The following is a 28,000-nucleotide window of genomic DNA, read 5'->3' on the forward strand; positions in this document are numbered from 1 at the left end:
CAGCACATGAGCAGAGGAGGGGCAGACAGAAGGGGACAGAGGGTCCTAAGCAGACTCTGCGCTGACAGCAGCAAACCCAATGTGGAACTGGAACTCATAAGCTGCAAGAGCATGACCCGAGCCGAAGTTGGATGCTCAACCAACTGAGCCACCCAGGCACCCCACAAATTTCTACTTTAAAAATAAGTCATGGGGATATAGTGAGTGGTATGGGTAATATACTCAATAATATTATATTTTTTAAAAAGATTATATATACTTACACTAAATGTACAATTATTTCTTTTAATGAATGCTCATATCAAAGAAGTTCCAAAGATAATTCAATCAGCCTTGGCTGTTTTAAGGGGATTCTATGAGAGCATTTCTTGTGACATCCCAGCATCGTCTTATGGGACTTAGTCCCTAAGAGGAACCTTAAGGATTTCCCTTTGAGGGAACCCTGACAGAAGAGCTAAGGAGGGCAATAATCAGGAGCATGTCAGCTTTAGGGAACTTGGGACATGGGAACTAGACTGAGTCTGGGAAGACAGCTAGTCAGACTTTGACAAGAAGGACAGTGGAGGTGGACAATCAACTCTTAGACCCTCAGTTTACCTGCCTTTGACAAAAGCTAGGAAGTGGCATCCCATTCCATGAATGAAGATGCCATTGAGGAAGAAAAAAGATTTTAGCATCTATGGATCCCTCATAATCTAAAGAGTTTTGGGAATCTTTTGTGGGTGGTATAAAAACATACTAGACATACAATATGGAGTGCTTGCTCTATGTAAGGTGCTTGCTAATCTAAAAACTTTGGAAGACTTCCAAATTCTACTTAATTATTCTAAAAATATGCATTAATTCTTAAACTTGCTTATGTTCCTGTAAGACAGGCGCTATTCTTTTTATCACACCCAATAAATTAACATTGATTCAGTAATATTTAATATATAATCTCGACCTTTTACTTGCTCCCAAAATATCTTTTATATCTTTAGATGTCTTTGTTTTCTTTTAATTTACATCCAAATTAGTTGGCATATAGTGCAACAATGATTTCAGGAGTAGACTCCTTAATGCCCCTTACCTATTTAGCCCATCCCCTCTCCCACAACTCCTCCAGTAACCCTCTGTTTGTTCTCCATATTTAAGAGTCTCTTATGTTTTGTTCCCCTCCGTTTTTATATTATTTTTGTTTCCCTTCTCTTATGTTCATCTGTTTTGTCTCTTAACGTCCTCATATGAGTGGAGTCATATATTTGTCTTTCTCTGACTGACTAATTTCGCATAGCATAATACCCTCCAGTTCCATCCATGTAGTTGCAAATGGCAAGATTTCACTCTTTTTGATTGCTGAGTAATACTCCATTGTATATATATACACCACATCTTCTGTATGCCTTCATCCATCGATGGAGATTTGGGCTCTTTCCATACTTTGGCTATTGTTGATAGTGCTGCTATAAACATAGGGGTGCATGTGTCCCTTTGAAACAGCACATCTGTATCCCTTGGATAAATGCCTAGTAGTGCAATTGCTGGGTCGTAGGGTAGTTCTATTTTTATTTTTTCGAGGAACCTCCATACTGTTTTCCAGAGTGGCTGTACCAGCCTGCATTCCCACCAGCAGTGCAAAAGAGATCCTCTTTCTCCACAGCCTCGGCAACATCTGTTGTTGCCCGAGTTGTTACTGTTAGCCATTCTGACAGTTGTGAGGTGTATCTCATTGTGGTTTTGATTTGTATTACCCTGATGATGAGTGATGTTGAGCATTTTTTCATGTGTCGGTTGGCGATCTGGATGTCTTCTTTGGAGAAGTCTCAATTCATGTCTTTTGCCCATTTCTTCACTGGATTATTTGTTTTTTGGGTGTTGAGTTGGATAAGTTCTTTATAGATTTTGGATACTAACCCTTTATCTGATATGTCATTTGCAAATATCTTCTCCCATTCTGTCAGTAGCCTTTTAGTTTTGCCGATTGTTTCCTTTGCTGTGCAGAAGCTTTTTATTTTGATGAGGTCCCAATAGTTCATTTTGGCTTTTGCTTCCCTTGCCTCTGGAGACGTGTTCAGTAAGAAGTTGCTGTGGCCAAGGTCAAAGAGGTTTTTGCCTGCTGTCTCCTTGAGGATTTTAATGGCTTCCTGTCTTACATTTAGGTCTTTCATCCAGTTTGATTTTATTTTGTGTATGGTGTAAGAAAGTGGTCCAAGTTCATTCTTCTGCATGTCGCTGTCCAGTTTTCCCAGCACCATTTGCTGAAGAGACTGTCTTTATTCCATTGGATATTCTTTCCTGCTTTGTCAAAGATTAGTTGGCCATACGTTTGTGGGTCCATTTCTGGGTTCTCTATTCTGTTCCATTGATCTGAGTGTCTGTTCTTGTGCCAGTACCATACTGTCTTGGTGATTACAGCTCTGTAGTATAGCTTGAGGTCTGGGATTATGATACCCCCTGCTTTGGTTTTCTTTTTCAAGATTACTTTGGCTATTCGGGGTCTTTACTGGTTCCATACAAATTTTAGGATTGTTTGTTGTAGCTCTGTGAAGAATGCTAGTGTTATTTTGAAAGGGATTGAATTGAATATGTAGATTGCTTTGGGTAGTATTGACATTTTAACAATATTTGTTCTTCCTGTCCAGGAGCATGGAATCTTTTTCTGTTTTTTTTTTGTGTCTTCTCCAGTTTCCTTCATAAGTTTTCTATAGTTTTCAGTGTATAGATTTTTCACCTCTTTTTTTTTTTTTTTTTTTCAGATTTATTCCTGAGTATTTTATGGGTTTTGGTGCAGTTGTAAATGGGATCAATTCCTTGATTTCTCTTTCTGTTGCTTCATTGTTGGTGACTAGGAATGCAGCCGATTTCTGTGCATTGATTTTATATTCTGCAACTTTGCTGAATTCATGAATCAATGCTAGCAGATTTTTGGTGGAATCTTTTGGGTTTTCCATAGAGAGTATCATGTCATCTGCGAAGAGTGAATGTTTGACCTCCTCCTGGCCGATTTGGATGCCTTTTATTTCTGTTTTGTCTGATTGTAGAGGCTAAGACTTCCAATACTATGTTGAGTAACAGTGGCGAGAGTGGACATCCCTGTCTTGTTCCTGACCTTAGGGGGAAAGCTCAGGTTTTCCCCATTGAGGATGATATTAGCATTGGGTCCTTTATATAGGGCTTATGATCTCAAGGTATGATCCTTCTATCCCTACTTTCTTGAGGGTTTTTATCAAGAAAGGATGCTGTATTTTGTCTATTGCTTTCTCTGCCTCTATTGAGAGGATCATATGGTTCTTGTCCTATATTTTATTGATCTGATGAATCACGTTAATTGTTTTGCAGATATTGAACCAGCCCTACATCTCAGGTATAAATCCCACTTGGTCGTGGGGAATACGTTTTTTAATGTATTGTTGGATTCGGTTGGCTAATATCCCGTTGAGGATTTTTGCATCCATGTTCATCAAGGAAATTGGTTTATAGTTCTCCTTTTTAGTGGGGTCTCTTTCTGGTTTTGGAATCAAGGTACTGCTGGCCTCATAGATAGAGTTTGGAAGTTTTCCTTCCATTTCTATTTTGGAACAGCTTCAAGAGAGTAGGTGTTTAAATGTTTGGTAGAATTCCCCTGGAAAGCCATCTGCTCTTGGACTCTTGTTTTTTTGGGAGATTTTTGATTTTCAGTTTGATTTGTTTACGGGTTGTGGGTCTGTTCAAATTTTCTATTTTTTCCTGTTTCAGTTTGGTAGTATATATGTTTCTAAGAATTTGTCCATTTCCAGATTGCCCATTTTATTGGCATATAATTGCTCATAATATTCTCTTATTATTATTTTTATTTGTGCTATGTTGGTTTTGATGTCTACTCTTTCATTCTTTATTTTATTTACTGGGTCCTTTCCTTTTTCTTTTTGATCAGACTGGCTACTGGTTTATCAATTTTGTTAATTCCTTCAGAGAACCCGCTTCTTGTTTCATTGATCTGTTCCACTGTTTTTTTTTTGGTTTAAATAGCATTATTTTCTCCTCTAATCTTTTTATTTCCTGTCTTCTGCTGGTTTTGGGTTTTATTTGCTGTTCTTTTTCCAGCTCCTTAAGGCATAAGGTTAGGTTGTGTATCTGAGATCATTTTTCCTTCTTTAGGAAGGCCTGGATTGCTATATACTTTCCTCTTGTGTGACCACCTTTGCTGCGTCCCAGAGGTTTTGGATTGTGGTGTTATCATTTCATTGGCTTCTGTATACTTTTTAATTTCCTCTTTAGCTTCTTGGTTGGCCCATTCATTCTTTAGTAGGATGTTCTTTAGTCTCCAAGTATTTGTTACCTTTCCAAATTTTTTGTGGTTGATTTCGAGTTTTTTAGTGTTGTGGTCTGAAATTATGCACGGTATGATCTCGATTTTTTGTACTTCCTGAGGTCTGATTTGTGTTCCAGTATGTGGTCTATTCTGGAGAATGTTCCACGTGCACTGTAGAAGAATGTGTATTCTGCTGCTTTAGGATGAAATGTTCTGAATATATCTGTTAAGTCCATCTGGTCCAGTGTGTCATTCAAAGCCATTGTTTCCTTGTTGATTTTTTTGATAAGATGATCTGTCCATTGCTGGGAGTGGGGTGTTGAAGTCTCCTACTATTATGGTATTACTATCAATGAGTTTCTTTATGTTTGTGGTTAATTAATGTATATGTTTGGGTGCAGCACATTGGGGGTATAAATGTTTACAATTGTTAGGTCTTCTTGTTGGATAGACCCCTTAGTTATGATGTAATGCCCTTCTTCATTTGTTGATACAGTCTTTATTTTAAAATCTAGATTGTCTGATATAAGTATGGCTACTCTGGCTTTCTTTTGTTGACCATTAGCATGATAGATGGTTCTCCATCCCCTTACTTTCAATGTGAAGGTGTCTTTAGGTCTAAAGTGGGTCTCTTGTAAACATTATATAGATGGATCTTGTTTTCTTATCAATTTTGTTACCCTATGTGTTTTGATTGGAGCATTGAGTCCATTGACGTTTAGAGTGAGTACTAAAAGATATGAATTTATTGCCATTTTGATGCTTGTAGAGTTGGAGTTTCTGGTGGTGTTCTCTGGTCCTTTCTAATCCTTGTTGCTTTTGGTGTTTATTTATTTATTTATTTTTGTATTTGTTTATTAATTTTTTCATCTTTTCTCCCCTAAGAAAGTCCCCCTTAAAATTTCTTGCAGGGCTGGTTTAGTGGTCACAAACTCATTTAATTTTTGTTTGGGAAACTTTTTATCTCTCCTTCTGTTTTGAATGACAGACTTACTGGATAAAGAATTCTTGGCTGCATATTTTTCTGATTGAGCACATTGAATATATCCTGCCACTCCTTTCTGGCCTGCCAAGTTTCTGTGGATGGGTCTGCTGCAAACCTGATCTGTTTCCCTTATAGTTTAAGGACTTTTTGTCCCTTGCTGCTTTGATGATTCTCTCCTTGCCTCAGTATTTTGTGAATTTGACTATGATATGCCTTGTTGATGATTGGTTTTTGTTGAATGTAATGGGAGTCCTGTGTGCTTCCTGGATTTTGATGTTTGTGTCTCTCCCTAGGTTAGGGATGTTTTTCGCTATGACTTGCTCACATAACCCTTCTACCCCTGTTTCTCTCTCTTCCTTTTCTGGGACCCCTATGATTCTGATGTCCTCTCACGATTGCTCTAGTTGTTAAATTGTGCTCTTTTGCCTTAATCTCCCTCTTGTTTTCTGCTTCATTATTCTCCACAAGTTTGTCCTCTATATTGTGATTTTCTGTTCTGCCTCATCCATCCTTGCTGCTGCAGCATCCATTTGAGATTGCAGCTCCGTTACAGCATTTTTTATTTCATCCTGACTAGCTTTTACTTCTTTTATCTTCGCAGAAAGGGATTCTAATCTGTTTTTGACTCCAGCTAATATTCTTATTATTGTGATTCTAAATTCTGGTTCAGACATATTACTTTTATCTGTGTTGGTTAAGTCCCTGGCTGTCATTCCTTCTGCTCTTTCTTTTGGAGTGAATTCCTTCGTTTCATCATTTTGAAGGGAGAAAAGGAATTAATGAGGTAGAATAAATAAAAATTAAAATAAAATAAAAAATTAAAAACAAACACACACACACACACACACACACACTCACACAAATCAAATAAATGATGCTAGATCCTAGGTGTGTTTTGGTCTGGGTGTTGAAAGTGGCTTGATAGACTAGAGAAAAGGGGGGGGAAAAAAGAAATCGTTTGAGAATTTGAAAAAATGAATACACTGATGTAGACTAAAATGAAATGATGGAAGTAAACTAGAATTTGAAAAAATTCACACAAAAGTAAAAAATACAGTAAAAAAATAAAGAAAAATATTTTTAATAAAAATTGAAAGTAAAAATGAATTTTTTTCTTTTTCTGTATTCATGAAAAAGAAAAGAAACGAAAAAGAGAAAAAGGAAGGGAAGGAAGGAAGGAATGAACGAAAGAAAGAAAGGACGAAAGAAACAAAGGAAGAAAATTGAATAGTTGGACCAGCTTACAGACTGAAATATGACTGCAATTACTTCGTTTCCCCCTAGAAGTCAAACTCTGAAGTGTTTTATAGTCCATAAGCTAAGCAGGTGGTGAGACTTGTGTTCTTGAAGAGTGAGGTTGGCCCAGTTGGTCAGGGCTTAGTGTTAATGGCTCCATTCTCCTCTAGATGGCAGTGCTAGCATATTGGGGTGGATTGTTGTGGTGCTTGTAGGTGCGTATGCGCATGCGCAGGAGTGGTGAAAATGGTGTCACCCAGCTACCCAGTCTCTAGTATTGGAACTCTGTTCTCCACAATCAGCAATTGTGCACCCGTCCTTTATGTTCAGCTTCCGTCCACTCCCACTTCCACACTGTCCGTGACCAAGCCCCAGGCACCACCTCCCTCCCCAGTTTTGTCTCAGATGTGGATGCCTTCCCCGGCCCCCCCCACTTCTAAGGGAATGTGGCATCGACCTGCACTGCCCGTCTGCAGAGGGTTTCATCGAGCAATGGCCAGGTGCTGGCTGCACCCAGGAACGCTTGTGGCACCATGCTGTTGCCAATGCCTAGACACTGTGGCCATGTGCCAGTCCACCCCAGAAAAAGTTTGTGGGAGAGTGTAACAGCAGCGCCTCAGGGATTATGGAAAATCACAACACACGTATGGTACCAGGCTTCACCCCCAACGACCTTGTTTCAGTACTAGCGAATGTGGCCGTTCTCTGGGGTCTCCTGGGCCCAGGTGGCCTCACAGCCTCCACCAAATGTCCTTCCAGCAGTGGAACTGCTTCTCCCTGTGTGGCCCAAGAACCTCCTGGACCCCACTCTGTTCCTGGGGATTTGCTCTTTCCACCAGAGCACCACCAGGTATCGAGCTGCAGAGTTTCAGACTCTGTGCTCCCCCTGTTTACCGTCTCAATGGAATTTAAACCCTCTCATTTCTCCTTTCCCCTTTCTCCCTTTTTAGTTCAGTCCCTGTGGCTGTCTCCAATTTTCCACTTTCTCTCCAGCTGCTTTTGGAGAGGGGTGCTTTTCCCATATTCCGACCCCCCATCTCCATCCTCTCTCCATGGCTTTTCTCTCCCCAAGTTCCCCTCTCCACGCCCCATACCTGCTGAATTCTATGGTTCAGGTTGTTCAGATTGTTGTGTTAATCTTCAGATCAGTTTTCTAGGTGTGCAGGATGGTTTAATGTTAGTTTGGCTGTATTTCATGGTCGTGAGACACACAAAAAATTCCCATGCTGTTCTGCCATCTTGGCTCCTCTCCATGTTGATTTGATATACATGTACATGTATCTTGCAACATGATTACCACCTTAGCATTAGCTAACACCTCTGTCACGTCACATAATTCCATTTCTTTTTTTGTGATGAGAACATTTGAAATTTAATCTAGGCAGTTTTCAAGCATATGATATATAATGTTAACTATATTCATAATACTGTGCATTAGTTCCTTAGAATGTGTTCATCTTCTTACTGGAAATTTGTACCCTTTATCGACAACTCCCTCTTCCCCCCACCCTCCAGCCTCTGGTAACCACTATTTCTGTCTTCGTATCTATGACTTAAGTTTTTGTTTTGTTTTGTTTTGTTTTTTAAGATTCCATATATGAGTGATACCATGTAGTATTTGTCTGTCTCTATCTGACTTATTTCACTTAAGGATGATACCCTAAAGGTCCATCCATGTTCTCCTATCTTACAATGAGGAATATTTTACTGCTATTGTCAACATGACTATAATAGTGGCAGCCACAGTGCCATTACAACAGGCTTGCTCTTGGTGCTTGGGATGCATCTGTAACTGAGACGAACATAGTCACAGTCCAGTGAGTTGGAGTTAAGACACCCCTTGTGGGGAGAAATGACCAACTTACAGGTCTAGAGTTGCCCAGGGCTGGTATTTGTAAGATCAGGGTTGGTTCTGCAAACTATAAGACCTAAGTCATGTTTTTCACTACAATATAAGCTCATTTAGTTTTGTTTTGTGGGTACACACTGGATGTTAAAACCCCTGCTAGCTGTCTTAAAATTGGGTGTTCTCGGTGTGAGAAGGTGGAGTGAAGATATAGATGGATTGGTATGTGGGGGAAATTGTTCTTGGGAGACTTGACGGATGTCTAACTGATGGTTTATCTGCAGTGCCACTTCATGTGTGAACAGCACCGCTGTGTTTAGTGGTTTCATTTTTCTTGTTAGTAGCCCTAGAGAATGAAGACATTAAAATACATTTTGTGAGCTTTTGGTGATTTTATCTGCTCACAGAAATCTTAGTTTCACTGCTTTCATTTTTTATTACTGATAGAATCATTCAGTTATCAAAGAGTTATGAACTCCCCAAATTTTATTGTGTATGCAGTAAAATTCACAGTACAATAACAGTTTATGGATAAAAGTTATTTTTTAATTAAAATTATGATTTCTCTATGCACATATTAAAAGTCTCCATATCTACCTTTCTGTACAAATCATAATTTTATAGTCTAATTTCTGCCTATTAAATTTTCACTATAAAAGATTTAATGATAAGTGAATTTTTTACTTGTACTTGTTTTCATACTTTTTAGAGGAGTTAAAATTATTAGTTGGTATTTTTTTGTTACCTTTAAAATACAATGAGTAAAACCTAATTTTGAGCTTTTATAGCTTTGTTCCAAATTCTTTTATTGTACACACGCACAAAAAAGTGCTTGGGAATTTAGTATCCACAGCCTACCGATTAGTAATCAGCCTTTTAAAACTATTCGGTCACATTGATGTATCTTTTCATTTATGAAGCCTCAGATCACAAAGTTTATATTTTTAAATGATAAATACTTAATAATAATTGTCTTTGAAGAAAAATGTTTTAACCTTTAATCAGATTTCAAATATTCATTTAGCCACCATTATGTGGTTTGATGGGAACAAGGGGATATATTTTTTTCTCATGTTACAGAAATTTAGCATTCTGCATTAAAAGCATGTGGGGAAAATGGCTATATTGACAAAGTTTTTATATAAGGTCTTTAAAATTTCAACAGAATTTCAACATTATTTAGATAAAACAATTATGTTACAAAGACAACTTTTAACGTGATCAGGCCACCCACAGTGTGGACTAAAGAATATGGCATGCAAGCCACCCAGTGAGACTGAGGTCATTTTTTCATCTTTGCTTAAAGTATAGTCAGTAGACCAGATAATGTAGAAACTTTTTATGAGCAGCGATCAAATAGCCAAAAACAGTTACTCTTTTTCTCCCCTTTCTTTGTGGTTAATTAAAAATAATTCACAAGTTGAAAAAGTTAAACTATTTTTGTAAATAGTAAATTTTGCTTTAGATAAGCAACTCTGTCATTATAGTGATTTGTATAGTTGAAAGACTTTTATATATATATATATATTATATACACACATATATATATATTATATACACATAATGTCCAGTTTGTGTATAATTTGAATTAGCTGATTTAAGAAGCAAGTATTCATTAATGATATGTTAAAATTTGTCATTTAAATTGCTTATGTAATTTTTGTGCCTGTTGCATGAACAGAAGATAATTTTACCAAGAAACAGGATTAGTTCTAAAATACTTCTTTTGAACAACTTTCCTGAAAGATATTTTTATTGTTTTATTACCATATAATGCAGATATTAAATCCAGAGAATTTATCTAGTATAGTACCTAGTATCTAGTATGCCCATGCATGTGCATGTGTGTGTATATGTGTGTTTTAACCTATTATCTGAACTAATGAAATAATCTAAGGACCCATAATTGCTATAAAATTTGGAAGAATAGCTAAAATAAATGTAAGTTCACATCAGCAATTTTATTTGGGCCTGGTAAATATAGTTATTTTTAATATACAAAAGGACTTTGTAGGAAAAGTGGAAATGTATTTTAACAAACCATAAAAGATCTCCAATATAGCTAACTTTAAAAAAAGTCTGTTGAGTTTTAATGTAAAGCTATAATAGTAGCCTAACATGCCTAACATTTTGTTTTATCTAAGCTTCTTTTGGTCTTTCTAAAATAGGAGCAAGTAATACTGCGGACACATTATTTCAAGAAGTATTAGGTCGAAAGGACAAGGCAGATTCCACTAGAAATGCACTCAATGTGCTTCAGCGATTTAAGTTTCTCTTCAACCTTCCTCTAAATATTGAAAGGAATATCCAAAAGGTAGAGTACATATTTATGTACCCATGGTTATGATGTCGTAAATTTTAAAGAGTTATTGAGATAGTTTTTTATCGTAACCAAATGTGTTCATGCTACTTTACTGACAGTCTCCAAAATGTTTCTTTATTTTAAAGGGTGATTATGATGTGGTTATTAATGATTATGAAAAGGCCAAGTCACTCTTTGGGAAAACGGAGGTGCAGGTTTTCAAGAAATGTAAGATTTGTTTATTACTTTTAGATCTTCTACTTTACTTTTACAGGAAGAATATAGAATGCATTCTGCAGAGAAAGTTATTTGAATTTTAATTTTTGTTATATGGTGCTCTTTTTAAAATGTAAAACAGTTGCTTCAAAAATAAAATGGCTTTTCTTACCAAGATGTAGCAAAGATGAACAACCGCAGCTATAGGATAAGTTAGTCTTGTACATTCTGTGCTGCTTGTTAATCATAATGCTATTTAAAAAATCTTTTGTACTGGAAAGAATCAATTACAGATACTTTATAGAGATGGAAACTTAGTTTTAATCTTCTCTTTTCAGAAAAAACATTATGTTTATGAATTCTAACCTTAAAGTGAACTAACACAATTTTTGAAATTATCTCTAATACAAGAGTTATAAAAAGTAAGAAAAGCCTAAAATGTCCTATGGTAATGCCTTAACAACTAGGAGAAATACCATAGGGCTTTATTAAATTTCTAAATGAAATCCATAAGGACTCAGAAAACTTAATTTCATTTTTTTATTGTAAATTTACATGCAATGAAATGTACAAACCTTACTGACATATTACAGGTCAGTGATTTTGACAAAATGCTCACACCCATATAACCCACACCCAGCAAGTTTCCTTGTGCCTCTTTTTAGTCAACCCCTATCCCCCAAGGCGATCACTGTTCTACTTGCCATAATTTGATTTTAAGTCTCCATTTTCTAATCTTATATGTTCTTTCCTTTTTAAATAGATTATGCTGAAGTAGAAACACGGATTGAAACTTTAAGAGAATTACTTCTGGATAAATTGCTTGAGACACCATCAACTTTACATGACCAAAAACGTTACATAAGGTAAACCTTTTGCAAGAATTTTGACAAATCACATGTACCTTATAGTACTAGATACATCATTTGGGGGAAATTAGGAGACTGATGAAATGGTGAAAGGGAAGATAAATAGAAATTTAGTGGTATCCAGTATAGGACACCAAAAGTCTTTTGTATACTAACAAATTTGGGAGTATTCAGGGCAAGAAAATTCTGCTTGTTTGGGGAAAGGGAAAGTGGCCTCATTGTTTAGTCATTTCTTCCTCCTGCTCAATAAGGATTTACCTAACCTAGCCGGACAGTGTGGGTGTTGCACTGTGTGGGCACCCAGAGATCACAGGCAGGGGGCTTTTTGTCTGGTTTAGAGCACAACACTGTCACATTCTGGGTGGGAAATTCTTCATGCCACAAGAGTGGGCTGTGGCTCAGTGGTATAGAAAATTCTGAAAGGTTTTAGTATTGAGAAGAAAAAATTTAAAAATTGCAGGAATATGAAAAGTGATGGATACCACAGGGTATGATGAGAAGAAGGCCTTAGAAGGAAACATTATAGCAGGGTGGTAACTGGCTGTTCCCTTTCGGTGACTTACTTGCATTCTGTTTTCAGTTTTTTGATCTGAGATGACATGATAACACAATCTATGTCTTAGGGTAGTTATAAAGATAATCTAAGAATGCATTTAAGGATTTAATACAGCACCTGGCACATAAGCAGTAAATATATTACATACATATGTAATGTTTATACCAGGACTTGGAGATAAAGCATATGTTACAAACTTTTTATATCTATGATTTAAAAGTATTAACTTTTTTTTTTGAATGTGGCCTTTATTCTCAGAATAAGCTACTTTCCAAACTTAATGCCCTCTCTCTTTAATTAGTGAAGTTTATGGAGTATTCAGTACTTATAAAATAATAGATTGATTATATATATTTATGCATTTGGCTGTTGTTACCATATGACCATTGAACATGATTTCCAGGTATGAAAAGAAGGTCTGGCCTGAAAGCTGCTGTGTTTGCAATGGTGGTGGGGACAATGATCCACACTCAAGACTTGCATTCTTGGTGATTCAGTAGAATAGTAGCAACATGAGCCTTTGTCATTATCAGCACATTTGTGTTACTAAAGAAGAAAGGGAGAGGAGGCTTTAGCAGGGGAGTAGAGAGTACTAACATTGATTACTGCCACTACCTGGAGTCTGTAGTACCCCTGAGCATCATGCTAGATGCACTATGTATATAAATTCTAATCCTGATAGTTACCTTGTGGAGGCATTTGTCTCATACCCGTTGTATATAGATCAGGAAATTGAACCTCAGACTTCATTCTTGCTCAGTGCACACGGCTAGCAGTAGGATTCCTCTGTTTGTCTGATTTCAAAGCTTATCTTTGCTTTTCTCTAAGCTGTCTTCATATAGGAAAGAATGTATTCGGGGGATTTTTCTGGCTTGTAGAATAATGGAAATCTAAAGCTAGAAATAAACTATATATATGTTAGTTCTCCATCTGCTTTTCTTTTTTTTTTTTTTTTTTTTTCCTTTACATGTAAAGAAAAGCTCCAGGAAGGTTAATCTTCTTGTCCAGGGATATACAGCTGGTTAGTGTCTTGTTGTCTGTGTTCCACCATGCTACTTAATTTTGCTTTGTATTTATATTTATGCTATTAAATTTGCCAATAGTAATATATTAAACCTTATTGAATGTACAGTGTCTTTATATAGTGAATTCCCATTTATATACATAATGTGTAGTTCTTGTAACTAGTTAATCTATTGAATATTATTTTAAAGATGGTAGGTGTTAAAAAAGATTTTTTCTAAATGGCCTGTTTAGGTGCTTTTTTTCCTGTCTTTTAAAAGGGGAAAAGAATAAGAATGTTAACAAAAATGTCAAGTAGTTTACTTATTTTGTAATAATTATTTTTGATGCTTTGAGAAGACACTGAGCAATTAATCCTCCCCTTTTTAAATTAAGTTTTTAGTTACTAATAAATAGGAAAAATAACATCACAACCAGGTCAAGTATCTATTGGACTTTGGAATCTATGATGATAGGTACTGTGAACATCAGGAGGGGATGGAGAGGGCTTTATCATCAGCAAAGCATGTCTTTATTCTCTTACATATTCGGAAGTTTTGCATGGTGTGATTAAAAATCAAATTACTTTTGTATTTCATTTTTGTTCACTATTTTGTATAATTAAAAACTTTTGATTATTTTCACTCTTATTTTGTCTTGATTCTAGTAGCTTTAGTGAGAAGCAAAGTTATGTCATATATACTTCTTTCCATATGAATGTGATCCTATTCCTGGTAATTGTTAAAAATCATGTTAGAATATGGCTAAAAATTTTAATTCTTTAATTTTAAAATACTGAGGCTGTGCTCATAATTAGCATTCTTTACCCCTCTAAAAAAGCTGTTGTGTTCTTTGATACACAGTTTTAGAAGAAATAGTAGTTAACATGTGGCATGTTTTAAACAACGATCTTTGACATGAAATACAGTTGAGTGTTAAAACAGTGTGGGGGTTGGAGCACCAACCGTCTGCCCAGTCGAAAATCCATGTATAACTTGACTCCCCTGAAGCTTAACTACTTACAGCCTAATGTTGACTGGAAGCCTTATCAGTGACATGAATAGCCGATTAACACATTTTGCGTGTTACAGACTCTATTCTTACAATAAAATAAGCCAAAGAAAACGTTATTGAGAGAATCATAAGGAAGATAAAATACATTTATGGTACAGTACTTAAAAGATCTTTGTATAAGTGGACCTACACAGTTCAAACTTGTGTTTTCAAAGGTTAGTTGTACTTATTGTTTACTACTAAAAGAGAAGAAGAAATGTATTCAGTTAAGTCGTGTAAGCAAGGAAAAGCCTACCACAGATTATACTTTTGAACTGCAACACTGTAGAATTTATGAGAGAACACATTTATCTTTATATCACATTTAATGTAATACCCACTAATAAGATGCTGTAAAGGATTATTAGTAAATTTTGCAAGGACCTAGGCAACATACTAAAGGAGCTTATAATTTTAGAAGTTATTAAGCAAAAGAGCATATTGATTTCTCTTGCTGTATTGAGCTCTTGTAATGGACCCTTTGTATTCCTATTGAGTAGTTTAAAAATTAAAAGGAAGCAGCTTTCCTAAAAGAGTATTCCTATATTTACCACTGACACTAAATCTGAGGATGTTATATGAGTGAAAGTGTTAGGAAAAAGTATTGTAGAAGTATTCGGAGGCAAAACAAACCTACCTAAGGAGAATGCTAAGACTAATTATCCCCAACAAGAAAGAATAAAATTATGTTTTTTGAAAAGAAATGACATAGTGTACTATTTGTCATTTTATATTCCAGATGAAAAAAGAGGAGAAAGCTTTGTGTGAGTGGAAGAACCAGATTATGTTGAAATATTTATGCCATACTAAATGTATTTTGTTAGATTGTAGTTTTATTTTTGGGTGCTGTTAATTGATTTGTGCCTTTCTCAACACAGACATAGCCTATTTGCAGTCTGTAAATAGACGGTTAAGGAGAGGGAAAAGGGCCAGCTCTTCGGCTTACTTTGAAGCAGTGCTGTACAGTGTGAGCTACATTGTTTAAAGGGCCCTTTTGCAGGATGATCCTAGGCTCTGCTCAGAGCCCAGGCTATCTGCATTAGCTTGTGAAGGTCAGGGTGGATAGTTCCTCAATGTGATTGATGTCAGATGTCTCAACATTTTATTTATTGCTTATTACAAAATGTTTCTCCTCTAATTAGCTGCTAATTGAGATATCGGTGAGTTAGGAAATACCTAGTACTAGAGGAACATGGAAGAGAAGCATCTGGTGTATCCCTCAGTGATTAGGATAGAGTCACAGCTTGTAACCATTAATTAAAATTTATCATTGAACAAAATTCTTTAACCTCAAGACAATAGTTAGCTTATGGTTTAAAAATAATTTCAAGACAATAAATTCAGCTTTTGGAGTTGCTTTAATTGGATTTAACTTATTGCAGTAGTCCCCACCTTGTCTGCAGTTTCAGTTGCATGATTTCAGTTACCTGCAGTCAACTATGATCTGGAAGCATCATCCTTCTGAAGTGTAGTCTGAAGGCCAGTAGTAGCTCAGTGCTACATCTCAGTGCCTACATCATTCCTCACACTTCATTTCCTCTTGTAGGCATTTTGTCATTTCACATCATCACAAGAAGGGTGAGTATAGTAAGATATTTTGAGAGAGAGCGACACTGCATTCACATAACTTTTATTATAGTATATTGTTATAACTGTCCTATTTTTATCAGTTATTGTTGTTAATCTTTTACTGTGCCCAGTTTATAAGTTAAACTTTGTCACATATATGACAAAACATACTATATATATAGGGTTCAGTACTGTCTGTGGCTTCAAGCATCCTACTCAGGGTCTTGGATCATATTCCCCCTTTGGATAAGGGGTGACTACTATATGTTTATATATTTTGTGATAGCCGAGGGCCAAATCTGGAATTTGTCAGAAATTTTTCAAATGAAATGTATTTCAATTGTCATTCTGGGTTTGGATGTTTTATTGTACAAAGAAGATGTTAAATATTTGAAGCTATTTAGAAACTAAGAAAAATGCCCATCTATACTACATTTTGTAGAGAAGTGTTTTCTCAAACAGTCATGAAAGTAGAGTTCAGACTTTGGAGGTTAAGTGTTTATTGTCACCGAATCTCTTCATGTAATAAAATAGCCTATTAGGATGTATAGAAAATGGTGTCACACTGCCATCTAGAGGCCATGTTTCAGAACAGAAAGGAATAAAAAAGCAATTGAAATCAAAAGAATATTCACTAGGTGTCGTCTGCTGGCTCCCACTTGTGTTTTCTATAATGGTTGAGAACTAAGTATGGAAACACTCTGTGAATTAAATATAAATATAAATTTAAGTTCTAAGGTTTTAGTATTATTGCAAGCTGTAAATTTGTCTTCTCGGTTGTTTTTGTATAAAGTCCTAATTTTTAAAAAATACAGTTTTATTGTTTATTTTTGCATGAAAAGAAATTTGAATATATTTCATTTAGAATGAACTATTAAAAGAGTTCCTGGGTGGCTCAGTTGGTTAAGCGTCCAAGGCTCAGGTCATGATTTTTGGCTCGTGGTTCGTGAGTTTGAGCCCCACTCGAGCTCTGTGCTGATGGTGCAGAGCCTGCTCGGGATTCTCTCTCTGCTCCTCTCTCTCTCTCAATAAACAAACAAACAAACTTAAAAATTTTGAAGACTAATGTTAACAGGTGCTTTTACCATTTGATAAAATTTTAGGTTGTTTTTTTTTTGTTTTTTTTTTTTTTTTTAGTGTTTATTTTTGAGAGCGAGCATGAACTGAGTAGGGTCAGAGAGAGAGAGAGAGAGAGGGAGACAGAGAATCCAAAGACAACTCCACTCTGTCAGTAGAGCCAGATGTGGCATGTGAACTCAAAAACTGTGAGATCATGACCTGAGCCAAAGTCAGATGCTTAACCGACTGAGCCACCTGGGCCCCCCTTATAAATTTTCAGGTTTTCTTAAAATAAGTAATGACTTAAAAGAAAAATGCTAGCTTTCCTTTATCCTTATTTATGGCTGTACAGAGGAAGCCTACTTGGTTAAACTTGGCCTTGTTTTTTCAGGTACCTGTCTGACCTTCATGCACCAGGTGACCCTGCTTGGCAATGTATTGGTGCCCAACACAGATGGATCCTTCAGCTCATGCACAGCTGCAAAGAGGGCTATATACAAGATTTGAAAGGCAAGTCTGCTTCTCTTCTAGTGCATTATGCCATTCCTTATTGTCATGCCATTCCTTATTGTCAGTTTAATATTTGGAAATGCTTAATGATTAAGGGAATGATTAATTTTCTTGATATTTGTGCCTGGTTTTTGTTTTGTTTTGTTTTGGTTTTGGTTTTGCTCCTGGTTTAGCATTATACCTGAGTGATTAACAAAACAGGAGGGAAGGGAGAAAATTCTTGATTATGCCTATTTTTATGGTTGGCACCCAGTGTTGACAAAGGTTGGGTTTCAGGAATAGTTAAACTTTTATGGGAAGCAACATATTATTGTAGAAATAGTAGTCTTTAATAAATGGTAGGAGTCCACTCACTATTCATCAAATATACGTTGAGCTCCGCTATGTGCCAAGTACTATGCCAAGTACAGATGGTGTTAAACTAACAAAAGATGAAATTATTGACAAGTAATATAAAGAAAAATCATAATATTGTGCGGGAGGAGAACGGAGGAGAATACGTTAGATGGCCATTTTTTTCTGAGAAAAAGAAACATTTACAAAGGCCCTGAGGTAAATTTTAAAGGAAGAAGTCACAGCTGCATTCACATTCAGGTTTATCAACTTTTATTTGTATAATTCTATCATTCCACAGATATTGAATATATTCAGTTCCTGCTGTGTGTTGGCCACTATTGGGTGCTAAGGATATAACGGTCAGTGTGGCAGACAGGGGCCTGGCTCACATGAGACTTATAAAATAGCAGGGGGCTATGGACAGGGAAAGTAGAAAGGACTAGTAGAATACAGTGTTACTTTCTTTTTTTTTTTTTTTTTTTTCAACGTTTATTTATTTTTGGGACAGAGAGAGACAGAGCATGAACGGGGGAGGGGCAGAGAGAGAGGGAGACACAGAATTGGAAACAGGCTCCAGGCTCTGAGCCATCAGCCCAGAGCCTGACGCGGGGCTCGAACTCCCGGACCGCGAGATCGTGACCTGGCTGAAGTCGGACGCTCAACCGACTGCGCCACCCAGGCGCCCCTACAGTGTTACTTTCTAAGCCTGGGAAGTTCCTAGTGCCATGGTAGTAGCACTTAAGAACAGCATTCAAATCAGAGTTTTGAGGTCACAGTGACATTCCAAAATCTGAAGGAAATAACACTTGTTTTGAGATCGGAATGATATATGTATGGGCCAGTTGAAATAGAGGAGGAGAAGAGGAAAGACCACTCCAGGAAGAAAAAACAGAATGTGCACAGGACTTCAAGCAAGAGATGGCCAGTGAATTCTCTGTGGCTGGAGCTTAGTGCACAATCAAAATGGCAAGAGTAGGGGCCAGAGTTAGGAGGTGCCAAGGCTTATATGGACCTTGTTAGCCACTTCAAGGGGTTTGGACTTGATCTAGAGGACATTGGGCTGACAGTTACAGGTCTGAAGCAGGGGAAAGACCCACTGAGACTTAGTATTTGAAAGACTCCTTTGGCTTCCATGTAATGAATGGATGAGAGGGAGCAAGACTGAACAGCAAAGCTCGTTATGAGGCTGCTACATTGATTCAGGCATCTTGCCTCACATGGACATGGTGGATATGGAGAAAGAGATACAAGAGGTGTTCAGAAACTGGAAGTGATAAGACTTGGTGATTGAAGAATGAGGAAGAAGAAGGGGTCAAAGGTGACTCCCAGATATCTGATTTCAACAGCTAGTTAGGACGATGGCACCATTGAGTTAGGGAGCATAGAAGAAAAAACTTATTTTTCTTTTGTTTGGGAAGATTGATTTGGAGTTGTCTGACATACAAGGGAAGATATCCAATAGGTAGTTCGGATTTACAGAACAAGAGATTTGGATATGATCTGTGTGTAGATGGTCCCTGGGAGTTGATGCATTCACCCAAGAAGAGTTAAAAAGGAGAAAATTTCAGGCAGAAATCTGGGACACAATATTTACAGGGCTGATAGAAGAGACAAAGAAGGAGTGGTCTGCTGGGGTAGGAGGAAAGCAGGGCGTTTAATGTCATGACATCACAGAGGAGTGATCAGCAAGTTGTTTTAAGATGAAGAATAAGATGAAAAATGTCTTTTAGATTTAGCACTGAGGCTATTGTTGGTGACCTTGGTAAATGTAGTTTCAGTGGCATGAAATACCAAATAGATTATATAAATGTAAAAATAAATGGGACATAGTGATACTTACATGGCAAGGTTTCCAGGAGGAATAAGTGAAGTAACATAAAAACAGTCCTGGAACAGAAGGAAGTATAATGGAGAGGTCACAATTATTTGTTTATAGCATCATTTTGTCATGAATTACTTGGCTTGGTTTTGAGTACTTCCCAGCTGTAATTTTGTTTTATTCTAGGTATTTAGGAAAACCCAGATATCTCCTTATTGATGCCACATGAAAATTCCTATTAATGTCATTAATTACTTTAAAGTTTTAGCAGGTAAAAATGACCTCAAATTATATACACAGTCTGTATGTAGTCTTTAGGGATATTTAAAAGGCCTTACACATTTGTTTATTGGGTGTACTTTATTAGCCAGAACTTTCAACATTGACCTCCCATCAGAATTCCCTGGATCTTTTTAAAGACTGTCAATTCCTGACCTCTACTTTATTCCTACTGATTATTTTAGAATCTCTAAGTCTAGGCATCAGTATTTTTTTTTAATGCTCTCAGATGATTCAGGAATAGCCTGGATTGAATCTGTGCACTACATGCTGTGCTAGGGACTGGAAGTACAGTGGTGAGCAAGGCAACATGGTCTCTGACCTCTTAGAGCTTGTAGCCTAGTGGGAGAGATATATATTTTTAAAAGCCACATACATAATTGTGAAAAACATCATAAAGTAGGGAGTATAAAATTCTACTTCAGTCTATTGAGGGGGAGGTCCAAGGAAGTTTTCTAAAGGAGATGATATTTCCATTGAGTCTAAATGATAAATATCAGTTATCCAGATAAAGAAGTGTAGAGTAGCCCAGATTCCTAGGAGGTGATCAGTATTGTCACCCTATTCCCCAATCCACTAAATGGTTAATAAGTAACAGTGATTAACATATATCTCCAGATTCAAAGAGGATATGTGGTCTAACTAAGGATTTTCCTACTTATAAGAGACATCTGATTGTGTAATTTGGTTATGAAAATATTTGAATTTTTGGGATATGTGTAATTTATAAAGACAACATGTAGACTATTTGAAATTGGAAATGTACCATGAAATTTCACTTATCTGAACACCTAATAACACATATTGTTATGTCCATACCTGAAATATCTGATAACCAGTATTCCATTGCTAAAGGTCTGAATCTTTCTTTAAGATAAATGGAGACACACTTTTACCTGATGGATTCCTTTCCTGTCATCTTGATGTTATGTATCACCATGTGTATTTATCTAGAACTGGTTAAAATCAGTATGTCTGAAAAAAAATGATGATAGCTTATGTGTAACTGGAGCTGTACCTTTTAAATTCACTGACCAAAGTTATTGCAGAACTTGCTCATCACTTGTACTCATGAAATAATGAAAAGAATGTACGTTAAATAGATCCATTTGTTAGTGATGAGCTCTACCTAAATTTATTTTCATAAGTTGGTCTTTTTGATTAGGAAGTAAAAACATAACAACTTACTCCACAGATTTTATAACCATACAAGATAAATTTCCTAAATATATTATTAGTCACATATTTATAGGTTATATTTTAATTTTTCTCTTTCAAAAGAACATGCTTAACTGCACTCTTTTTTTTGAGAGACACAGCATGAGCCAGGGAAGGGCAGAGAGGGAGACAGACTCTGAAGCAGGTTCCAGGCTCTGAGCTGTCAGCACAGAGCCTGATGCAGGACTCAAACCCATGAATGACAAGATCATGACCTAAGTCGAAGTCAGTTGCTTAACTGACTGAGCCACCCAGGTGCCCCTTAACTGCCCTCTTTTATTGCCAGCAAATACGACTAATAAAAACAACATAGATAATCCTAACATGGAAGAGCCTTTTACTTGGAATATTGATGTGTTCCTTGAGCTCATATCAGGATGAGTTTTTATGATTTTATTTGCAGAATTCCAAACATACTTAAAAGCAGAAAGTGTGATAAAATAACCTCCAGTGTACCTAACCTAGTTTCAGCAGTTATCAATTCATAGCCAGTCTTACTGTATCTGTACTCTTACCTGTTTTTTACCTCCCCTCACCCTGAATTATTATTTTTTTTTCAACGTTTATTTATTTTTTTTGGGACAGAGAGAGACAGAGCATGAACGGGGGAGGGGCAGAGAGAGAGGGAGACACAGAATCGGAAAAAGGCTCCAGGCTCTGAGCCATCAGCCCAGAGCCTGACGCGGGGCTCAAACTCACGGAACGCGAGATCGTGACCTGGCTGAAGTCGGATGCTCAACTGACTGCGCCACCCAGGCGCCCCCTGAATTATTTTTGAAGCAGGTCATATTCATTCATAATTATTTCAGTATGTAAGTTTCAGAGATAAAAATTCTTTTTAAAAACTGTAACCAAAACACCATTATGATTACTTAAAAGTTATTAATAATTTCTTAATATCAAATATTTAGTCTTCAAAATTCAGAATCAGTTTGATGTATCTAAGTACACTGATACCCTACCTTTTTAACTTATATTCAATGCAAAGGCAAAGGACATGAAATGTGGCATAGATATAGACTGAACATGTGTTTCCTAAAATGGAAAAACTAGCCATTAGTAAAATATGGCCCACAGACCCATTTCTGTTCTGGTTGCTCTCATTAATGCATGTATATGTCATTGGACACATGTTAGCTCTTATATACACATAATACACATTTACATTCACACAGATGATGTAATCATATATAGTATAGGTGTATGTATGTGTGGATGTGTTTATATAAAATATATGTCTTAATTAGAAGTGTGCTGGGAATAAGCTGTTTGTTCATGATGTACTCTTAGTTGATATTTGAGTGTCTAAATATATAAGTGTAAGGTAATATGGGGGAGGTCTCCTAAATATCATTTGGATTTTTTATTGGCTATCTTCTCATTGTTATGTCATTTTAGAAATGTAGAAAACCTGGGATAGTGTCTAGTTCAATTGATGACTTTATGTCTATTGTGCATGTGAAGGCGGTATCTCAGAGAGTGACAACCCAGCTTCCCCTTGTCCTGAATAGGGGTGGAAGTAGTGAGCAGTTCAGATTTCTCCCCATTCCACCAGGCTCTACTCCTTCTGGACCAGTGAGGTAGGACAGCAGGTTCTCTGTATTCTATTGTAGGAGCAAATATTTCATCAAACAGGATTTCTGAACATGATGATCATGATGACAGTGCCTTTATTTCATCTGGGACTTCATTATGAAGTTTCATTGCTTTTATTCAGGTATTCTCAGCATACTGTTTTCAAAATGAAACCTTATTGCATTCTAAATCTAAAGAATGAATTGTAAGTTCCTCTATTATAATATCTGTACTTTGACTTTTAACACTGGATAAGATAAATGGTTGTAATTGTTTAAACCCCTAGGCAAAGAACAGTAGTCAAGAACGGAGACAGTCCTGTGAAATAAAATACAATTTTAAATAGATAGACTATACGTATTTCAGACAGGAAAAGGTTTCTTAATGTCTTTTTAAGTTGGTCTTTATGCATTAATTTAAGAAATCTAACATAATTTTTTTTTCAAGTCTTAAAGCCTTTCCATAGTGGCTTAAGGAAAAAAAATGTTAATTATATTTAGTCTTGTGGTCTTCAGAGAAAATTTCATAAGCAAAGATAGTGGTAGATTTTTAGAGACAGCAATCCTATATTAGAAAAGCCACCTTTTTCCAAGGATTCTTTTGTATAGCAGAGCTATTCTTTTGTTAGCAGAGCTAGGTCATAATATTGATATTCTTATGGACACTGCATTAGACCTTTCTCTGAATTCTTATTTTTATAGTAATAACATAGGCTGGACTTAGTGGATGGTGTCTTCCAGATTATAAACACACAGAACAAGAGATTACCATTGTACCTTAAACATGCTTTGACATTTATCCCCAAATATTCTTCATTGCTTTTCTATGACCTACCTCTATAGTGCAAATGTGACTTTTGGCTTTTCTAAGGGGAGACACGGGGGAAAAAATATAGGGAATAGGCATAAAGATTAATATTTTAAAAACTCATCCTAGCTTAAATACTAAAGGAAGAGTTTGATTGTTTTTTTTTCCCCCCAGCCTAAACTGTTTAACCATTTTGCTACTGTTCCCTTGCATTCACAGCAGCTTTATGTCCTGAATTGTTGTACAGAAAACTTTTACCACCTTATAAGAAGTGTCATTCCTTTCTTAAAATTCCTGTGAAACAGGTCCAAAATTAGACTAAGTCTTCAGGTTTCCTGTCAGGAAAAGCCTTTGGTTAGCCCCCTACTGACATTCTCAAACAGGATTTTTAAAGGTAGCCTTCAAAGGTGTTTTTTTCTTTGTTCTGAAAATGAATTTAACTCTTAAAATATATGCTGGCGATATCTAATAACTCAAGGGGAAGGGTATCAGCCTACTCATAGAGTAATTATTCCCTTCTTTCAGGTATGCATTTAATTAGGACTTCGCCCAAAGGACGTATTTGAGTATGGGCATAATCAGGGGCATTTAGAATAGGAGCAATAGCTTAAGTAAGCAGCAGATTCTTTAAAATAGTCACACAACAGAAGAAAATACATTTATATGTGGCTCAGGTTCTCTTTGAAAACTTTGAGATGATATGTCATACTTGAAAGGTTTATTCTGAATCATCACGGTGTGTATCTATTATGGAAGAAAAAGTATTAAGAATAGAGGCTGTGCTAAATATCTACTCTTAATTTTTTCAAACACTGAGCAGATTATTGATTACTTGCTGAAATAAAAATATTTATGTTTATCTGATGATCTTAAGATATAAAAGGCTGTATTTTCCAGTTTATGAAATAACATGCATAGGGGCACCTGGGTAGCTCAGTTGGTTGAGCATCCCACTTTGGCTGAGGTTATGATCTTGCAGTTCACGAGTTCGGGCCCTGTGTCAGTCTCTGTGCTGACAGCTCAGAGCCTAGAGCCTGGAGCCTGTTTCAGATTCTGTGTCTCCCTGTCTCTCTGCCCCTCCCCCACTTACACTCTGTCTCTCAAAAATAAATGTTAAAAATTTTTTTAATAAAAGAATTTTAAAAATAACATGCATAAAATATTTTTTAAAACTTATGTTCAATTTTCTGAATTCACAGAGTATAACTAAACTATTTTTCTTGATATTTAAAAAGTGCACCTATGAACTTTGTATACATAATTTATACATGTGTATATGTGTGTGTATGTATACATACATATATATGTATGTGTATGTATATGTGTGTATGTATACATATACATACACACTTTTAATTAGTGGAGTTAATAAATATAATTCTGGTATTTTTATAATGAAGGGTTAGGTAAATTTCCTGTACTCTTGATTAAATTGCAACCTCTATAGGGAATAGGCAGCAGATTAATCATATTTTCTATAGAACTACAAAAATATTTCCATAGTTAAAAGACAGTAAAAATGTGTCTTTTTATTATTATACATGCATTAAATGTTATATATTTAACAATATATATTATATACATAACAATATATAGTAATATTGTTATACATATATTAAATATTTTAATAAAATTATAATTTTTTTAAGTTGTTACAATGAGGTTGTACCTAAGGATGGTTCTTTATGAAATTTATTTTCTGGAGATTTAAAAAATAATTTCTTTCCTGAATTTTGATCATAACAGTATGAATCTAGAAAAATAGAAGTTTATTTAAAAAAGAAAAAAAAGGAAAGGCACAACAGCAGCTACAGATAGAAGATTTTGATTTGATCTACCTGCTCTTCCTAAATCCCTTCTGATGTAGATTATACAACCCCAGCTTTATCTGTACCCTTGTTTTTTGTTGTTGTTGTGACTAGAGGATTTTTTTAATTGGCTCTAGAAGATTAAATGCTTCTAATGGGATTTTAGTCATTTGCTTTGAGATTTATAAGCTACAAGGGATATATAGAATAAGGCAGATTCAAGAGAGAGAAGTAGAGGTACCAGTTTAGGACTGTTATAAAAAAACACTATTCAGCAACGTGGTGGTCTGATTTTCTTTTCCCCTTTGTCCTTTTTTACAGAAAGGGAAAAACCCAAGTGATGTTCAGGGTGCCATGAATTAGATTTACAAGGCATACTATTAGAAGTCATCCCTGTTGTTTGTAATAAGTGTAAGTTTATATAAGCAGTATTCACTACCTGAATGCAGATCAGCAGGTTTTTATATAATGACTGTAGATTTGTTTTTAAATCTAATTTGAAAAGAGAATTTTAGCTACCAAATTAAAATTAAGAGTAGTAATTAATACTAGTAATTTCGTGTTTTAAAGTCAGTAACTTAGGACTTGAGAATTTGATTTACTGTTTTGAATAACATAGCATTTGTTTGTAGATTTGCATAGTAAAATAACAGCTGTTAAACATCATAGGAAAGAGTTGGATTAAGTTCTTTTTACTTGTTTCTTCTATTTTATACTAGATTCCATTCACCTTACAATGAATGAGTGATCCATCTTTGTTAAGACAGGCCAATAAGGCTTATGTCAAAAGGACCTTTTTTTAAATTTGTTATCCTAGCAGCTGGTTCTTTTCTACTGTCTTGGCTTACTGTACATCTGGAAGAAGACATCTTGCAGCTGGGAGCCATTTCATGTCTAATTCATGTCCCCCTATCCTTAAGAGAGAAAAAAAATTTTGACAGTACGTGTCAAGCACACATTGAATGCTAGCATTAACTGGTAATTTTAAAATATTCATTACAAATATTTTGTGTTATGTCATTTTGTAATAATTCTATAGCTTATATATTTTGACCATGTTTTTTCCATTTAGATCTATAAAAAATTACAAAAAATATAGTACTTATTTATTTTTTTATTTAAATATTTTTTTAAATGTTTATTTATTTTTGGGAGATAGACAGAGTGGGGGAGGGGCAGAGAGATTGAGGGAGACCCAGAATCTGAAGGAGGCTCCAGGCTCTGAGCCTGTCAGCACAGAGCCCGACGCAGGGTTCCAACCCACGAAGAGCGGGATCATGACCTGGGCCGAAGTTGGACACTCAACCGGCTGAGCCACCCAAGCGCCCCTAAAAAATATAAGTATTTTCATAAAAGCATAAATAATTTTATTTTGTTTATTCATCTTTCTAGCTTATTTCAAATATCTGGTTCTTGTTTACATAGCTAATGTTAGCTAATAAATACTTATTCAAAATTCACACTTCTAGTTTTGCTTTTAAAATATATTCTACTGTTTTACCTACTGTTTTGAATGATGTTAAAGTACACCAGAATTTTTGCCTGGAACCTGCTTAGGACAGTTGTGACACCCAAGAAAGTAAAGTGAGGTTAACAAAGAGTATGTTAAATATGTTTCCCTTCATTTAATTTAGATGAAATGATCCTCTTTAAATTAAGGAAATGCCCCTGTGGCAACTTTAAATATAGAGACACAGTAAGATCAAAAAGAACATTTTTATCTGTTGACACAGGTCTAATTCGTGAGGAATTTCTAATTCTGTCTTGATATAACCACCACCCCCTACTCCCCCCCCCCCCCCCCCCCTCCAGCTTTGGCATTGAAATTCTTCTGTGTGGTGTGCTTGAAAGGAATCCTATCCTGCCTGTGTCTGTGGAGGCTCCTGGCCCGTGTGTTTGGTCAACAAGCAACAGTGGGTGGTCGGGCTGCAGTGCAGGACAAGGGCCCGCTGTGCGCAGGAAAATGTGTTCAAAGGTGTTTAAGGGCGGTAAGGAAGTCAGCCGCCTTTCTGAGATTCCGGGGGCTATAGATCAGTGTTCTCCACACTATTGTAGACTGTGAGAAAACTTGCTGCAGGAGGCACGAAGGATGAGAAAATATAGTAAACTTATTCACCTGGTTCCACATCTGCAGGCTTCCCTTAAGAAAGGACTCTTCTGCCCTTTATGTTGTATAGTCTGTTAAATAAATATTGACTACTATTTGCATTGAAAATAGGAAAAACTTGCACAGCTTGAGTTGAAAGGATTTGATTGATACATGATAAGGTTTCCTGGAACTCTTTTGGAGTACTAGGTACAATAAGCATTTTCTACAAAATCAAATTCATTATCAGGTTTTTTTCCTTAGGAATCAATGTTTTAATGTAAACCATTAAGTTTTGGGGCCTAAGGGAAGATCTTTTCAGATCTTTTAAGAGCAAATTGTGAAAGATTGTTTATTTTCTTTTAGAAAAGTAATACATTTTAAACTTTTGATTATTTCTACGCTTGCAGCTTTATTCTTTTAGTGAAGTGACTAGGATTATTTTATTAGTGTCCTATAGAAAATAACTTCTGCAGCTTTTGAAAACATCTTTTTCTTTTTCTCTTAATTAAAACAAATTTTCTGTTCTGTTTATATAGTATCCTTAAAAGGGTTTTTCTGATTTTATGTTTGTTTACAATCTGTTAATTTCTCCTACG

General features: G+C 35.9%; 1 protein-coding gene across 2 annotated transcripts in view; it reads left to right on the forward strand.

Annotated features, from left to right (window-relative positions):
* Positions 1–28,000, forward strand: part of EXOC2 (exocyst complex component 2) — a 283,378-nt gene that overhangs the window by 93,154 nt on the left and 162,224 nt on the right. For both annotated transcript variants that reach the window (XM_006931507.5, XM_003985860.5), the window contains exons 8-11: positions 10,506–10,651; positions 10,786–10,867; positions 11,619–11,721; positions 17,355–17,473. In XM_006931507.5, coding sequence (XP_006931569.1) covers positions 10,506–10,651; positions 10,786–10,867; positions 11,619–11,721; positions 17,355–17,473 — 450 coding nt within the window. The remainder of the gene's footprint in view (positions 1–10,505; positions 10,652–10,785; positions 10,868–11,618; positions 11,722–17,354; positions 17,474–28,000) is intronic.

Source organism: Felis catus, chromosome B2 (assembly GCF_018350175.1).
Source record: "Felis catus isolate Fca126 chromosome B2, F.catus_Fca126_mat1.0, whole genome shotgun sequence".
NCBI classification, from domain to species: Eukaryota; Metazoa; Chordata; class Mammalia; order Carnivora; family Felidae; genus Felis; species Felis catus.